Source organism: Cervus canadensis, chromosome 4 (assembly GCF_019320065.1).
Source record: "Cervus canadensis isolate Bull #8, Minnesota chromosome 4, ASM1932006v1, whole genome shotgun sequence".
Classification (NCBI taxonomy): domain Eukaryota; kingdom Metazoa; phylum Chordata; class Mammalia; order Artiodactyla; family Cervidae; genus Cervus; species Cervus canadensis.
Window position 1 is genome coordinate 94,112,299 of NC_057389.1, and position 17,879 is coordinate 94,130,177.

A 17,879-nucleotide genomic window follows, 5' to 3' on the forward strand; every position below is an offset into this window, starting at 1 on the left:
TCTCCTAGCATACAAAGGCATTTGTGTTATTTTCTTTCTTATCTACCTATCTATATATAAGTATAAAAGCTTTATATGTATTTATAAAAGTTCATAAAAACTCAGAGCTAGCCTTTTGCTACCACACCGCCGCCATCATGGGTCGCATGCACGCTCCCGGGAAGGGCTTGTCCCAGTCGGCTCTGCCCTACCGCCGCAGCGTCCCCACCTGGCTGAAGCTCACTTCTGACGACGTGAAGGAGCAGATCTACAAACTGGCCAAGAAAGGCCTGACTCCCTCCCAGATCGGTGTGATCCTGAGAGACTCTCATGGTGTTGCACAAGTACGTTTTGTGACAGGCAACAAAATCTTGAGAAAAGCTGTTGCTGTTCGAAAGCATCTGGAGAGGAACAGAAAGGATAAAGATGCTAAATTCCGTCTGATTCTGATTGAGAGCCGTATTCACCGATTGGCTCGATACTACAAGACCAAACGAGTCCTGCCCCCCAATTGGAAATACGAGTCATCCACAGCTTCTGCCCTGGTTGCATAAATTTGTCTATTGTACTAAAGCAATAAAAATCATTGTTTAACAGAAAAAAAAAAAAAAAAACTCAGAGCTATTACTTTTATCTCCTACTCTTACACAACAGATGCTGAAAGTCTAAGCATATGGAAATGAAACCTCGAATAGTAAAACAGGCCAATGAATCACTGATGCACAAGACTTCCAACCACTCCTGCAACAAAAAGACACAAAAGTTCTCATTTCTCCTTTTATACTAAATTAGGATATTACCCAAAGTAATACCCTCTCTCTACAGCTCACCTCAATTATTCCTTGTATGATTGCCTCTAAACATCCACTTTTTTTTTCACTTACTTTTTTTTTCATGTTTCCACTGGGAAATCACAACAGACTTGAGTAGTCATCACTCTATTCATAGAATAAACTCAGGATGGGTTTGAACAGTGCAGATGAATGTATTTCCCTAAATAGGAGGAACTCCATGCTTTAATAAGGTAAACATTGTTAATTGGTGTGTTAAGCAGCAACATGAAAGCGCCAAATACTGTAACAATTCTTAAAGGTAAATTAAAATCCCCTCAAATGAGGTGGTTAAAAATAAAACCACCACAAACAACATGGCCCAAATCACTAGGAAGTTCTGAGAGCCAGTGTCCAACAATGTCCAAACTCATGAGCACACATTCTGTATACAAAATGTTTAACAATTGCAAAAATGAAGAGGAACCGTGTCTGTATCTTTCTCTTTACAGGGAATCTTTACTGTTAATTACAAGAATGCGGAATTTCTATATTGATGCAACCTGTTTACTGACACAGCTTCCCAGGTGGCCCAGTGGTAAAGAATCTGTCTGCCAATTAGGAGATGCAGATTCGATCCCTGGGTCAGGATGGTCCCCTGGGGAAGGAGATGCAATCCACTCCAGTATTCTTGCCTGAAAAATCCCTTGGACAGAGGGGCCTGGTGGCCTACAGTCCATGGGGTTGCAAGAGTTGGACATGACTTGGTGACTAAACATTTACTTACACAGCCAAGGAGTTCCTGACAAAGTATTAAAGATGTATTATGTTGTAGAAACTCAAGTGATCAATAATGACATCACCATTCACTGAGGCGCCTACCCTCAGTGAAAAGATATATATACACCCCAGTTTCCCTATTATCTCACATTATTTTACGTTCCATCAAAGCCTTCATTTCCTAACCATGTCTCTTTTCCCACAAAAATATTATCATCGGGGCTGCAAGAAGTTGTCTCATGCTGCTGTACCCAAGCCCTACAGTGCCTTATTACTTGTGCTAATGGGGCACCTGGGCTCCAAAGTGCACAGCAATGTGTGTGTGTGTGCTTAGTCGCTCAGTCGTGTCCGACTCTTCGAGACCCCACGAACCAGGCTCCTCTGTCCATGGGGATTCTCCAGGCAAGAATACTGGAGTATGTTGCATGCCCTCCTCCAGGGAATCTTCCCAACCCAGGGATCAAAACCAGGTCTCCCACATTGCAGGTGGATTCTTTACCATCTGAGCCACCAGGGAAGCTGAGGGATGTTGAAACATTAGCATCAAGAGTATGGTCTCTTGACTGGAACAGTGTCCTGTCTTTCTGTCTTGCTAGGTCTGTGTTCTCTCATAAGTTATTGAAACTTTGCCAAAATAAATGAAGCAAAAGAGAGATGAAGGGAAAAACAAGTAACAGTAATTGGAAACTCCAGCATCTCACTTCAATATTATGTACACAAGTAGGCAAAATATCGACATGAAAATAAAAGACGTGTGAAACACTATAAGTACATCTAATGTGATTACAGAACACTGCCCCTTGTGTCAAAGAAATCCATAGAGAAGTGCTAAAAGATCTCAAATCAATAATCTTACCTTGTACCTTATCACACTTGAAAGGATGGGCAACCAACACCACCATTCCCAAGGAGATGAAGGAAATAAAAAAAGAGCAGAAAATAGAGAATAGAAACAGCATGCAGAAAATCGAGAAAATCAAAAGTGGGATGTTTGAAAAAAAACTGACAAACCTTTAGCTAGACTGACAGTGAGAAGACTCAAATTCCTAAAATCAGCCACAGACTTTCACCAACCTTACAGCAATAAAAAGGATTATAAAGAAATTTAGGGGAATTCCAGTGGTTAGGACTCTGTACTTCCACTGCAGGGGTGGGGGCTTGATCCCTGGTCAGGGAACAAAGATCTCAAATGTCTTGCATTGCAGCCAGTAAAACAAAAACATTATAAAGGAATTCAATGAACAACAGTATCACAACAAATTAGATAACTTAGATGAAATGGACAAATCTCTAAAAAATAATACATTTTACAGAAAATAAGAAAAAAAAAGGATTTTCTGATTGTAAGTGTAACAAGTGACCTGGTTGAATTACTAACAAAAAAACTACTCAAAAAGAAAACCCAGACCTAAATGGCTTTACCATAGAATTCCCCAAAACATTCAAAGTTTCAATGAGTTTTCAGAAACCCTCCCCCCAAGTAGAATCAACACAACACTTGAGATTCATTCTATAGGACCAGTATTACTCTGATTCTAAAACCAGACAAAAATGTTGCCAAAAAATCAAGAAACCAATTTTCCATGTGAAAATGGATACCATCCAAAAATCGACAATACTAAAAAATACAGTCCAGCATCTTTAACCACAACATGATTAAGTTGGATTTACTTCAGGGATGCTACTGCCCACCAGCCTCCTCTGTCCACGAAATTCTTCAGGCAAGAATACTGGAGTGGGTTGCTATGTGCTCCTCCAGGGGACTTTCCCAACCCAGGGTTCAAACCTGCGTCTCCTGTGTCTCCTGCGTTGGCAGGGAGATTCTCTGCCATTGAGCCACCTAAGAAGCACTTCAGGGATGCTAGGATAGGTTTACACCTCAAGTTCAACTTATGCAATAAAATGTATTAATACAGTAGAAAGCAAAAATGGCATGATCATCTCAGTAGACTTATATAAAGTATAATTCACCCTCAAACAACATGGGTTTGAACTACACATGTCCACTTGTATGCAGATTTTTTCCAAAGAATATACTGGAAAAAACTTTGGAGATTTACAACAATTTGAAAAAAACTTGCAGATAAACCTTGTGGCCCAAAAATACTGAAAAAATTAAGGAAAAGCTAGTTATGTTGTGAATGTATTAAATGTAGATACTAGTTATTTTGTCATTTGCTACCATGAAATATACATATATTTATTCTAAAAAGTTAAAACTTATCAAATCTCATATACATGTGGACCATACATGGCACCATTCACAGTTGAAAGAAGTGTAAACATATAGTATCAATCATAACTGCATAAAAATAACTATAGTATATACTCTAGAATTGTAATAAGTTCTTTTTTGGCTGTGCTGGGTCTTCGCTGGTGCCTGCCAACTTTCTCTAGTTGTGGTGAGTGGAGGCTACTCTCTAATTGCAGTGCACAGGTTTCTCTTTGTTGTAGCTTCTCTTATTGCAGAACACAGGCTCTAGAGCACAGGTTTCATTAGTTGTGGGACCAAGGATGGAATAGTGACTCCCGCATTGGCAGGCAGACACTTAACCACTGGACCGCCAGGGAAGTCTTACTGTAATAACTTTGTAGCCGCTTCCTGTTGTTCCTGTGGTGAGCTCAAGAGGTGCAAGTATCCATAAAATACCATGTGATGCTAATCATCACTTGAGCAGTTTGTGTCTCTCCAGTAAATTTCATATGGCAGTATGAAGTGTTCTCTGGTGGTTCTTGAGTCTTTTTCATCATGCTCAGTGCAATACTATAAACCTTGGTTAACACCACAAGATCCACAGGAAGGCTCACTAGTGATGCTGGAAGTGCTCCCAAGAAGCAGAGAAAAGTCATTGTCAAATCCAAGCTTACACTGCTCGCTGCATGACAGGCCAAGAAATCAAGAGACAAGTTGTTGGAGCAAGGAATAGCAACTTTATTCAGAAAGCCAGATGACTGAGAAGATGGTGGATTAGTGTCCCAAAGAACTATCTTCTCTCACTTAGAATTCAACCTGCTCTTATACTAAAAGGGTTGAAGTCAAACATTTCCTGGTTCTGATCAGGCTCTCAAGGGGATGTGTTAATTCCTTCCTGCAGCCATTCACAGGTGACCCTGATCAAGATGTTTTCTGTACGCTAAATAGATGTTTTAGCTTAACGCTCATTACATAGCCCAGGGTTCCTAGAGATGAGCCATTATGTATAATTTAAGCTTTATAGGCAACATCCCTTTAGTGATTAACTTGTCCTGATCAGGATGTTTTCTGTAGCTAAACAAAGGTATTTTAGTTTAATGCTCCTTACAGGTGAAGGCAGGGTTCCCAAAGATGGGCACTTATGTATATATTTGTAGGCAACATCCCTTTAGTGGTTTTTGTTATTTAGTCCCTCAGTGGTGTCTGATTCTTTGTGACCCCATGGGTTGCAGCACGCCTGGCTCCCCTGTCCTTCACTATGTCCCAAAGTTTGCTCAAACTCACATCCTTTGAGTCGGTGATGCCATCCAACCATCTCATCCTCTGTCACCCTCTTATCCTTTTGCTCTCAATCTTTCCCAGCATCAGGGTCTTGCAGGAAATGTATGTCTATTTTACCTCATAAAACTATTTAGATAAATTCATTATATAAATTCATAATTCATTATATATTAGAAGTTTTGAACCAGTATATTAAGAATAGCAAAAGTTTTCAAGTGTATGGTACCTTTCCAAAACTTTATTGTTTCTTGTTATATTGGTGACAATAGTAACTGAATTGCCTTTGGGATATCATAGCCGTTTACATTTCAAAATCTCTAGGCACATACTACGAAACTAAAATTTCCTTCTCACATAACATGTATACTTAAGAGTATTATTGAACACATCGCACAACTTCTGGTTGATGAGAGAAGAATCCATTTTCCCAGGCCAGGGCTGCAGGGTTCAGACTTCCCACCAGACATGTGCTTGGGAGGCTATGGGATTCTTTAGCTAAAATACCACATGTATGGAGGGGGAAAGGGGATGGGTGTACGCCTCGACGCTGTCAACGAAGATAAAAATGGGGCCAAAAAAAAAAAAAAAGGGCCAGAAGGTTTATTACACATGGTGAGGATATTTTTCAGTGTGTTTGAAATCGAGTTTCATAGTATCATCGGTGGCTTCACAGTCTTTGCGAACTATTTTACCGATGGAGGACCTCAGATCCTCTTTTTCCAGTTGGCCTTCTCTTGCTTTGGACAAGAACGTCTGTTCTTCTGGAATCCGACTCTGGAATTCCTTGTGCACACCTGTATCCCCACGTTCTGAAGTATCTGAGGAAGTTGCCACTGTCCCTCTAGGACAAGTAACAAGAGTGGTTTAAAAACAAAAGTCCCTGAAGGGGGGTAGGTTTCCACCCACCTGCAGAAGCTGATTCTGCTCAGCCACGTGGCCTCCGGACCAATTATTACTCAGGAAAAAGGGGGCGTTGCTTGAGAGCTGTCCAATCAGGAGCGCAGCAGGGGGAGGTGGGTGGGGCCACGTCCGGCAGACCGAGTGGTCGCTCCTGGCAGGCTCTGCGTGGAGTCTCACCAGCGTTGAAGTAGCTCAGGTTAGTTCGCTGCAGCTTCATTACCACTGTGAGCTGCAGAGGCCGCGTGAGTCTAAGGAATGACGCCGGAGAACCCCAGAAGGCGTGAAGTGGTGAGTATGCTGGGCGAGGTGTGTCGGTACAGAGAGGCGGGATAGGGATGATGAGAGACAGTCGGCCTCGGCAGGACCGCCTCCCCGTGCGGTCCACTCCGGGGTTTGTTGGCTCGAGGCCACCTGGGGGCGCCTCTCAACCTCCTTCCACTCTGGCTCCCAGCGTGGGGGTGGGGCCGGCAGCCGGGACCTCGGGCTTCCCGTCCGGTCCCTGCAGGCGGTAACTTCAAGCCCGGAGCCTCTAAGGGCAGCTTTGCCGCACAGCCCCACGTCTCCTCCAGAATGTGTGGTGACCCCGGGGAGGGTCATCAGGGGACCATCGTGATTTGTCCTCCGTGGCTCGTGCGTGGGAGGAGTTTTGGTCTATAGGATTCTCCAGTCCCTTCTTTCTACCCAAAGGGGACCCGTTTTCTCCTGAGTTTTCCAAGTTTGGAGAGCAGGGTTTCAAATCCTGAGCTCTGTCTCCCCAGATTAACTCTTCCTACGACTGGCAGTAAATCCCTAAATTTCCAAGATCCCTCGCACATTCCTAAAGCCAACTCTCTCTCTTCAGTTCACAGCATCTTTATCAACTATTTGTCTTTCGTGGTGTATTTCAAACAGACATCATATTTTAATTGTCTATTCTTTCTCTGCAGAGTTGCGGGTGGCTCTCTTTTTTTTTTTTTTTTTTTTTTTTTTGGGTGGCTCTCTTTTAAACATTTATATTTGCTGTGTATATTTTCCATGAGAGGAAAGCTGAGGATAAACACCTGGAACCACGTTGTATGAAATCCTTGTGCTTTTCCTCCCAGGATCTCTCCTGGGTGCAAACGTCCTATGGGAAGTCTTTTCGGTGGATGTTCCCCTTTGGAAATGTTCCCGGGTATTCTTACCTGTCAGCACTACCCCTCCCCTGGTCTGTCACCCTGGAAAGATTTATTCATTTATGTGAGCCTCAGTTATTCAAAAAAGTAAAATTTATGTAACCAGTGGAGACTGAAAGATAGTATAAAATATTTCCAGAGAGGCAAGGAATAGGTGAACTTCAGAAAAAAGAAAATGTTTTTCTGTTACATTGTATTAAAAATTCTTGTTTCTCTTTTTCTTCCTCCCGGGAACAGGTGTAGTAATTTTCTGAAGTCTGTTTTTGTTTTGAGGTTTTTTTGTATCAGCTTTGGGGTTTTTTTGAGGGGGTTCAAATGCAATTCCAGGGCTTAGGCTCGAGGTGTTCAAGTACAATTTTTTATTGAAATGAGTCGAGGGATGAATTGGGGGATTGGGATTGACATCTTTACACTACTATGTACGAAATAACTGATGAGAGTCTACTGTATGGCATAGGGAACTCTCCTCAGTACTCCATGGTACCCTAAATGGGAAGGAAATCTAAAAAAGAGAGGATATGTGTATTTGTGTAACTGATTCACCTTGCTGTACGGTAGAAACTAACCCAATATTGCAAAACAATTATACTCCAATAAAAATTAATAAAAATAGGTAAAGATAAAATGAAATGTTCTAGAGAAATTAAACAAGATTATTGAAATATAGTTGATTTTACAGTGTGTTTCAGGTATACAGCAAAGTGGTTCAGTCATGTATATACATGCATATATGTATATACGCGTGTATATATATTCTTTTTTAGATCCTTTTCCATTATGGGTTATCAAAATTGAGTGTAGTTCCCTATGTTCTACAGTAGGCCCTTGTTGATTATCTATTTTATATATAGAAGTGTGTATACTTTAATTCCAAACTCCTAATTTATCCTTTCCCCAATTACTTGTTTATAAAACAATTTCTTGACGTGGAAATAATAATTCACATTTTCCGAAAGTAATAGATACTTATGGGTTTCTTGTTGACCTAGAAGAATATAATTTTCTTCCCTCCTTTCTACATAAACACCAGGTTTGTGTGATTTTGCTGGAATCACAGCTCACACCCACAATGGAAGGAGCCCTTAAGCTGAGAGAAACAACAGAGCCCTGGAAAGCTGGGGATACAAGTGCACATGGTGCAAGGGGTTTGTGGGGAGAGAGGATGTGGTGACTCCCTTTTAAAGTTGTTAACATGGTCCCCCCAGACTGTTTCGAGTCATAGGTTGGAGTTTTGCATTCACAGTGTAGCTGTGCTCAGAATGTAATTTGTCTACATTGAGAAAGTTTGTGACAGTCAGGAGTTCTGAGTCCTGGGTTGGGTTCCTGCATGCGTGCAGGACTCAGTTATGTCTGACTCTTTGCAACCCCATGGACTGTAGCCCGCCAGGCTCCTCTGTCCATGGGATTCTCCTGGCAAGAATACTGGAGTGGGTTGCCATTTTGTCCTCCACGCGATCTTCCCAACCCAGGGATCGAACCCGAGTCTCCTACATCTCCTGCATTAGCAGGCAGATTCTTTACCACTGAGCCACCTGGGAAGCCCCATGTCCTGGGTTAGGGGTCACAAATTTGGGAGTTCATTTGAGTCAGAACCTTAAATTGGATTCTTCTGAGTTTTCTCACCGGGGGAACAGATTCCTGAGAAAGGGAGTGGTCCCTTTATTCCCTAGGGAGAGTAGGGCATGTGGCACTCCCAGGGTTCATTCCTGTGGCTGCTCCAGTTCCTACCCTCCTTCACCAGGGACTGACCTGGTCAAGCAGTTCTGTCTTAGTCAGAAGAACCTGCGTGCATGCGTGCTTGCTCAGTCGTTTCAATTGTGTCTCTTTGTGACTCTGTGGACTGTAGCCCCCCACGCTCCTCTGTCCGTGCTCTAGGCAAGAATACTGAAATGTTGTGAAGTAATTAGCCTCCAACTAATAAAAAATTTTAAAAAAATAAAAAATAAAAATAAAATAAAAAATAAAAAGAATACTGGAGTGGATTGCCACGCCCTCCTTCAAGGGATCTTCCAGACCCAGGGATTGAACCTGAGTCCCTAACATCACCTGCATTGGCAGGCAGGTCCTCTACCACCAGTGGCACCTGGGAAGCCCCCCAGGAGAGCCTGGCATGTATTAAATTTTCTGAGTGTGGCTCCGTCTGTCCTGTAGGACTCAGGCTGCTTATCTGTGCTGATTCCAATGTTTGTGTTTTTTTTTTTTCCTTTGGATTCTTCTATACAGTAAACAGTGCAGTCCTTTGGCTCTAACTTCCTTTAACACTTTGTAATTAATTCCCTGCGTGGGGAATAACATTTTTTAGTTTCTTGGGCTTTAAAAAATCAGAGTTGATTGAGAGAGATGATGTCAGTAAGGCAGGACAATTGTGGAACTAAATAGAATCTTTGTTCCTTTTAGGGAAGAGAAGCTCAAGATGTGAGATGAATGTGCTTACGTTTTCAGGTATGCGTTTTGTTTTACGTCAGTGTTTGTGCACATCTTTAGAGTATATTGCAGGATTCCCTGATGGCTCAGTCAATAAAGAGTCTGCCTGCAATGCAGGAGACCTGGGTTCAATCCCTGGGTTGGGAAGATCCCCTGGAGAAGGAAATGGCAACCCACTCCAGTATTCTTGCCCGGAGAACTCCATGTACAGAGGAGCCTGGCGAGCTACAGTCCATGGGGTTACAAAGAGTTGGACTCAGCTGAGTGACTAATGCTTAGAGTATATTAAAATTTAAAAGGCTAGAGCAGGGGATTCCCTGGTGGCTTTCACTGCCCTGGTGGGAGTTCAGTCCCTGCTCGGGGAACTAAGATCCTATAAGCCATGCAGTGTAGCCAAAGAAAAAAAAAAGCTAAAGCAGTGGAATTTCTATCTTCACTGATGTGAGGACAGCTAATCAAAGCTTACATCAGGGAGAGAGGTTAAAGAAGCAGAGGACATTTATATATCTAGGGTTAATTCATGTTGATGTATGGCAGAAACCAATACAATATAGTAAAGCAGTTATCTTTCACTTAAAAATAAATTTTAAATAAAAGCTTATGTCAATCTTTGAAAATTCTACTGTGTTTAAAGAACTAAACCCAAATCCTTGTTGCTTTATAATGTTGTATTTATTCCTGAAAATACTTCTCCCCCCTCCTCGATGTGAGATACAGAGAAAGTGCAAACTGGGATGCACCTTAACCTTTTAGTTAGCAAGGATGTGGAATTTTCGTTCTGTATGGTTTATGCTTTTGTAGCCATTAGTGTTTAAAGGAATGGCTGTGGTTTCCTATGTACTGTTGTTATTTAGTCCCTAAGTTGTGTCTGACTTTTTCTGACCCCATGTACAGTAGCACACCAGGCTTCCCTGTCCTTCACCATCTCCTGGAGTTTGCTCATGTCTATTGAGTCAGTGAGGCTATCTCACCATCTCATCCTCTGTCATCCTCTTCTCCTTTTGCCCTCAGTCTTTCCCAGCATCAGGGTCTTTTCCAGTGAGTCAGCTCTTTGCATCAAGTGGCCAAAGTATTGGAGGTTCAACTTCAGCAACACTCCTTCCAGTGAATATTCAGGGTTGATTGCCTTTAGGATTGACTGGTTTGATACAAATGTTAAAATTAAAAGCAGGTTATGAAATAGTAAAACATGGTATATATATTTGTCTCTGTTTATTGTCAATAAACCTGTGAGATACAAAGCCTAACTTAAGCAAAGTCACTTCCCACCTATCCTGGCCCCCTCCAGCTCTGTTCCTCTGTTCCTCCAGCCACTGCAGATACACAGTTCTGATCATTTCTTGAGCTTCCTGTTAGTGTTTCTTTACATAAAAGCAAGCCACTGTGAATGCATATTTTCCATACCCATGTTTGTCCTTGTAATGAGTGGTCAGACTCCATATTTTTAAAAATTTATTGAAATATAGTTGACTTACAATGTTGTTAATTTCTGTTGTATAGCAAAGTGACTCAGTTATATATGTGTGTGTGTGTATATGTATATATATATATATATATATATATGTTCTTTTTCACTATGGTTTATCCCAGGATATTGAATATATTTCCCTGTGTTAATATAGTAGAACTTTATTGTTTAGCCATCCTATATATCAGGGGTCCCCAACCACCGGGCCTGATGATCTGAGGTGAAGCTGATGTAATAATAATAGAAAAGTGTACCATAAATGTAATGGGCTTGAGTCATCCCAAAACCATCCCCTCACCACCCCAGTGCATGGAAAAGTTGTCTCCCACAAAATCAGTCTCTGGTGCCAAAAAGATTGGGGACCACTGCTATGTATAATAGTTTGCATCTGCTAATCCCAGACTCCCAATCCCTCTCTCCCCCACACCCACTCCCTCTTGGCAAACACAGGTCTGTTCTCTGTGTCTCTGCAGACTCCACATTTCTTTGACGTTTGCTGACAGCTTACACCTTACCGCTCTCTCTTCCTGCTGTGTCCACCCCTGGACAAGCTGATGACAAAGTCTGTAGTCCTCTGGCATTAGCTTCACGCTCCAGCCATACAAGCCCCTGTCTGTATGCAGAACCCTTGTCCTGGCCCCACCCCAAGGTTATTTGCTTGACCAAAGAATATTCTGACCCTGAACCTTACCCTGGGCCTATCTGTGTAGTTCCTTGCGAAATCCAGTTTTAGCTAATAAGTAGTTCCTTAGCAAGCCCAGAAACCCCACTAATAAGTCAGTTAACCCAGAGCTCCCCAGTTCCTCATATCTGATCATTTTCTGTGTCCAATTGGGTTCCTGTGCCCCGCCACCGCCTCTCAGGTGATGTGTACTCACCCTGACCTGACTTCAGCAAGAATCCTGTGAGGTCAGTGTATCCAGAGCCACTAATCCCTGTTTTTCCTTCAAGTAAGTTTCTATCCACTGACCCCAGACCTTGCTCTCTGGCCATGATTTCCCACTTCGACATGCTGTGTTCAGAGCTGAGCTCAGTCTCATTTCTCACCTGCTGTGAAATCTCAGCCCAGTGGTCTCCATACCTGTCCCAACAGTTCTGGATGAAATCTGCTTTATCCTGTTTCTGTCATTGAATGGTTTTTTCTCTAACACCCCCTAGCCACAATCAAAACCCAGGCCAGGCCCCCATTCCTTGCCTGCTGAAGCCATTTCAGAGCTGCTTGAAAGGCCAGCCCTACCTACCCCCTAAGACCTCAATTATGTGGGTTATAGGCTTTTTAAATATTTTTTTATTTTCAGCTACGCTGGGTCTTCATTGCTGCATGCAGGCTTTCTCTAGTTGCAGCCAGTGGGGGCTACTCTGTAGTTGCTGTGCACAGGCTTCTCATTGCGGCGGCTTCTCTAGTTGCAGAGCACAGGCTCTAGGGGTCATGGGCTCAGTAGTTGTGGTCGTGTGGCATATGGAATCTTCCCAAATCAGGGATCAAACCCGTGTCCCCTGCATTGGCAGGCAGATTCTTAACCACTGGACCATCAGGGGAATCCGACTTTCTTTATATATGTTTTCTTTTTTTTTTCCTTTGGCCTCACCGTGTGGCATGTGGGATCTTAGTTCCCTGACCACGGATTGAACCTGTGCCCCCTGCATTGGGAGCACAGAGTCTTAACCACTGGACCACCAGGGAAGTCCCAGTCTAGACTTTTTCCTACCTTGAGTGGGTGTGTTTGCATGCCACACCAGCATCAGTCTCAGTGTGGGAACCACACCACTGTAGGTGACGATGACAGTTGCCACCATGAGCAGCATGGCCAGGCATGACCCTCCCCTGGGGGTCTGTCTTCTCTTGCTCTGACTTGCTCACCTGCTCTGCTTTTTGATGGTGGCTGGTGCTGTGGGCTGCTCGGTGCTGGTGAGCTGGGGCTGGCCGCTGTGCTGCCCCGTGTTCCGTTGTTGACCCCACCAGGCCTCCGTTTTAGGATCAGCAGATGAGAGTGGCAGTTTCAATTCCTTGGCTTTGGGGAGCAGCAGTATGGCATTGAGCTTCCCTGGTGGCTGCCAGAACCCACCTGCCAATGCAGGAGACTTGGGTTTGATCCCTGGGTTGGGAAGCTCCCCTGAAGAAGGAGATGGCAACCAAGTCCAGTATCCTTGCCTGGGAAGTCCCATGGAAATGGCGGTTGCAAAAGAGTCTGACACGACTTAGCGACTAAACAAAGTACGGAATTGGGCTCTCATCGAATTAGTCCTGGGTCGATATCTTTGCCGGGATCTATCTGTGTGTTCGAGTGAAGTGTGACAGAGGCAGGGTTGACTGGCCCTGATATACCCCAGTGAGGGGTGGGAGAGGGACTTCGCTCTGTGCAGGAGGTGGTTTCAAGGAGTGTTGCTCCTGAAAGAACAGTCATTTGAAAAGAGAGCGGGACTTCCCAAGTGGTCCAGTGGTTAAGACTCCCAGCTTCCACTGCAGCGGGTGCAGGATCAATCCCTGGTTGGGGAACTAAGATCCCACATGCTGTACCATGCTAAGTTGCTCAGTCATGTCTGACTCTTTGGGACACTGTGGACTGTAGCCCACCAGGCTCCTCTGTCCATGGGATTCTTCAGGCAAGAATACTGGAGTGCGTTGCCATGCCCTCCTCCAGGGGATCTTCCCAACCCAGGGATTGAACCCTGACTCTTGCATCTCCTGCATTGGCAGGGGGGTTCTTTACCACTAGCGCCAATGTGGCCAAAAATTTGAGAGAGAGAGAAGAGAGGGGGAAAGGCAGCAGACAGTAGTTGGCAGGCTAAAACCGTACTCCCCTAACACAGAGGGGTCACTAGCGCCCTTAAGTTCCTCCTAAGTTTCTCTGCCCCAGCCTCCATTGCAGCAAAGCTCCTGACCCTCAGAGTTACAGGGGCAACATGCTGTGGCACAGCCAAGGGGTTAGTTCAAACTGACTTTAAACCTCGGGGCCCTAAGCCCTACACAGCAGCAGTTGTCATGAACGAGACCCCTATTCCTGCTGGCACATACGTGAGCCCCTCAGGAGGGAAAATCATAAATACCACAGTGGAGATGTCACTGTCTCCCCTGGAGTATGTTCAGTGACTGAAAAAACAACACAGGGATGGACAGGAGAGAGGAAACAGAGGAAAAATACAGAAACAAGGGTCCACAATTGGACCCAACTGGAAATCTAAAATACACTAAAAGACTTTAAACAACCCAAATGATAAAGGGGTACTTTTTGGTTTCTGAGCCCCTACAGCAGAGCTTCTGAATTAATTTGGTCATCTGCTGTGTTGCATTGATTCACAAACCATCATGCAAATAATCAGTGCTGGATTTCCAGTTATTTTAGAATCCCAGTAAACCTAAGCAGGGCTTTCCTTGGTGGCTCAGTGGTAAAGAATCCACCTGCCAATGCAGGAGATGCAGGTTCAGTCCCTGTTGGGAAGATCCCCTGGAGAAGGAAATGGCAAGCCACTCCTGTATTCTTGCCTGGAAAATTCCATGGACAGAGGAGCCTGGCAGGCTACAGTCCATGGGGTCGAAAAAGAGTCAGACACAACTGAGCGACTAAACAACAACAACAAACTTAAGCAAGGAACTCCCCATAATCTTTGAGGAATTACTGAATAGGCGTATCTTACTTTAATGATTGTCAGCCGACTCTTCTCTTGCCTAAATTCCCCCATGGTCATAAGATCGATTTTCCTAAAGTATTCTATAGTGAACAAGAAAGCTCTGGACCAATGATTCACAAATTAAAATTAAATACTTTTTGCTAATTCCAAATTGGCTTGGCAAAATAGGACCCCACAGTCTACCCCCCTAGGTAACTTACATTATTGTGCTCATGCCCCGTTGCTCAGTTGTATCCAATTCTCCGTGACCTCCATGGATTGTAGCCCGCCAGGTTCCTCTGTCCAAGGGATTTTTCAGGCAAGAATACTGGAGTGGGTTGCCATTTCCTTTTCCAGGGGATCTTCCCACCCCAGGGATTGAACCTGAGTCTCCTGCATCTCCTGCATTGCAGGGAGATTCTTTCCCTGCTGAGCCATCGAGGAAGCCTAAATTACATATGTGCCAACGAAAATTAAACAGGGCCTTGAAGGACTGAAGACCATTACAAAAAAAATTATTTTTTTTTTGGCCACACCATGTAGCACACAGGATGTTAGTTCCTCACCCAGGGATCGAACCCGTGCCCCCTAAAGTGGAAACGCAGGTTCTTAACCACTGGGCCGCCAGGGAAGTCCCCACAAAAATTATTTAGCAAAGAGGTGATTACTCCCTGTACTTCTCCTTTTCACAGCTGAATTTGACCTGTTCTTAAATCTGAAAAGACTGAATGACACCTCACAGTGGATTACCGAACACTTGAGGCTGCGGTCACACCAAATGAACCTGTATACTCGGTCCCCAACATTGTGGAAATTACTGACTCCATCCAGTCAACAGCTGGCAGATACCCTCCTCTCATCGATTCGGATAAATTTGTTGCCTATTTCAACAGCTTCTTTGCTGCACTTGGCCCTCACCTCTGAAGGGACGTGATACACCTTGACCTGGTTAGCTTTGGGAACCTCAGCGCCGTTGCCGCTGCACACGGTCTCTGCAGGCAGGATGTAAGCTGCATCCACCTCACTCCAGGAGCACAGGTATGACATGACATGATGACATTCTCCTCTGAGGAAGCTGATTTGACATTCAGGACATTGCAGATACCGGAAAAAGTTGCTCATGAAAAGTGCATGGGTCATCAGCCCATCCATAAGTAAGGCCCTGACCCCTTGGTTAAATTCCTGAAAATTATGTGGTAAATAAACAAGGGGCTCTTTCCTCCCTGACACGATGAAAAAATAACAATTGTCCCTCTCTGCACCCACAGCAACTCCTAGGTTGTTTTGATGTTTGGAAGGCAACATTTTTTTTTTTAATGCAGTTTATTTATTTAGACCCAGCTGTGCTGGGTCTTTGTTGCTGGGCAGGCTTTTCTCTAGTTTCGGCGAGCAGGGGCTACTCTCTCTTATGGTGCACAGGCTTCTCATTGTGGTGGCTTCTCTTTTTGCAGAGCGCAGGCTCAGTATTGACGAGCACAGGCTTAGCTGCTCCATGGCACATGGGCTCTTCTAGGACCAGGGATCAAACCCATGTCCCCTGCATTGGCAGGCAGATTCTCCACCACCGAGCCTCCAGGGAAGCCCCTGCTAATAAGACCCTCTTGAAATACGATGAAGCCAAACCTGAGCCTCTGGCTCAGCCTTCCTGTAGGAGAAGGCTCCCTCCCCTCCTCCAGTCCCTTTCTAGGCACCATAGTTTTGGAAGAGGTCACTTTTCACTATTCAGTTCAATGTTACTTGTAGGCTTGTCGTGTGTGACTTTTATCATGTTGAAGTGTATTCGTTCTGTACCTAATTTGTTGAGTTTTTATCATGAAACGATGTTAAATTTTATCAAATTCTATTTCTGCATCTATTGAGGTCATCATATAATGTTTTTCATCTTTTTTAAAAAATCTGTACTACTTTTTCTTTTGACTGTGCTAGATCCTAGCTGCGGTTTGTGGGATCTTCACTTACAGCATGTAGGCTCTTTAGCTTCGGCATGCAGGATCTAGTTCCCTGGCCAGCAATCGAACCAGGGCCCTTGCGTGGGGAGCTCAGAGTTCTTAACCGATGGACCACCAGGGAAGTCCCAATCGTTATTTCTTTAAACAAGCTTTCTACAATTCTCCCTCTCTTCTCCTTATGGGATTTCCATGATGTGCATATCATGTCTTTTCTTGCGACCTCATGGACTATAGCCTGCCAGGCTCCTCTGTCCGTGGGATTCTCCAGGCAAGAATACTGGAGTGGGTTGCCATTTCCTTCTCCAAGGGGTCTTCCCAACCCAGGGATCGAACCCGGGTCTCCTGAATTGCAGGCAGATTCTTTACCAACTGAGCTACAAGGGAAGCCCATGTCTTTCGTTGATGTTCCCTGCAGTTGTGAAAGTGCTGCACTCAATATGCCAGCAAATTTGGAAAACTCAGCAGTGGCCACAGGACTGGAAAAGGTTAGTTTTCATTCCAATCCCAAAGAAAGGCAGTGCCAAAGAATGCTCACACCACCGCACAATTGCACTCATCTCACACGCTTGTAAAGTAATGCTCAAAATTCTCCAAGCCAGGCTTCAGCAATATGTGAACCGTGAACTTCTAGATGTTCAAGCTGGATTTAGAAAAGGCAGAGGAACCAGAGATCAAATTGCCAACATCCACTGGATCATCAAAAAAGCAAGAGAGTTCCAGAAAAACATCTACTTCTGCTTCATTGACTATGCTAAAGCCTTTGACTGTGTGGATCACCACAAACTGGAAAATTCTTCAAGAGATGGGAATACCAGATCATCTTGCCTGCCTCCTGAGAAACCAGTATGCAGGTCAAAAAACAACAGAACCAGACATGGAACAATGGACTGGTTCCAAATTGGGAAAGGAGTACATCAAGACTGTGTAATGTCACCCTGTATTCAACTTGTATACAGAGTACATCATGTAGAATGCAGGACTGGATGAAGCACAAGCTGGAATCAAGATTGCCGGGAGAAATATCAATAACCTCAGATATGCAGATGGCATAAAGCAAAGAAGAATTAAAGAGCCTCTTGATGAAAGTGAAAGAGGAGAGTGAAAAAGTTGGCTTAAAACTCAATGTTCAAAAACCTGAGATCATGCATTCGGTCCCAGCACTTCATGGCAAATAGATGGGGACACAATGGAAACAGTGACTTTATTTTCTTGGGCTCCAAAATCACTGAAGATGGTGACTGCAGCCATGAAATTAAAAGACACTTGTTTCTTGGAAGAAAAGCTATGACCAACCTAGACAGCATAGTAAAAAGCAGAGACATTACTTTACCGACAAAGGTCTGTATAGTCAAGGCTATGGTTTTTCCAGTA

The 17,879-nt window shown here is 43.9% G+C and overlaps 2 protein-coding genes across 7 annotated transcripts in view; both read left to right on the plus strand.

Moving 5' to 3' along the window:
• Window positions 1-17,879, plus strand: part of LOC122440485 (zinc finger protein 791-like) — a 62,764-nt gene that overhangs the window by 21,446 nt on the left and 23,439 nt on the right. For 2 of the 6 annotated variants that reach the window (XM_043466784.1, XM_043466789.1), the window contains exons 1-3: window positions 6,044-6,192; window positions 9,456-9,500; window positions 15,252-15,597. The gene's annotated coding sequence lies outside the window, so the exon portion shown is untranslated. Of the gene's footprint in view, window positions 1-6,043; window positions 6,193-9,455; window positions 9,501-15,251; window positions 15,598-17,879 lie in introns of those variants that run through there. The other 4 variants (XM_043466787.1, XM_043466785.1, XM_043466788.1 and 1 more) reach the window with 4 other exon arrangements.
• LOC122440490 (40S ribosomal protein S13-like) lies at window positions 94-586 on the plus strand. Its single transcript, XM_043466797.1, has one exon. It carries the CDS (start codon window positions 138-140, stop codon window positions 531-533), a length of 396 nt encoding a protein of 131 aa, XP_043322732.1. The 5' UTR covers window positions 94-137; the 3' UTR covers window positions 534-586.

Excerpts from the sequence above, each read along its gene's own strand:
- LOC122440490 (XM_043466797.1), top strand. The coding sequence starts at position 138 with ATGGGTCGCATGCACGCTCCCGGGAAGGGCTTGTCCCAGTCGGCTCTG.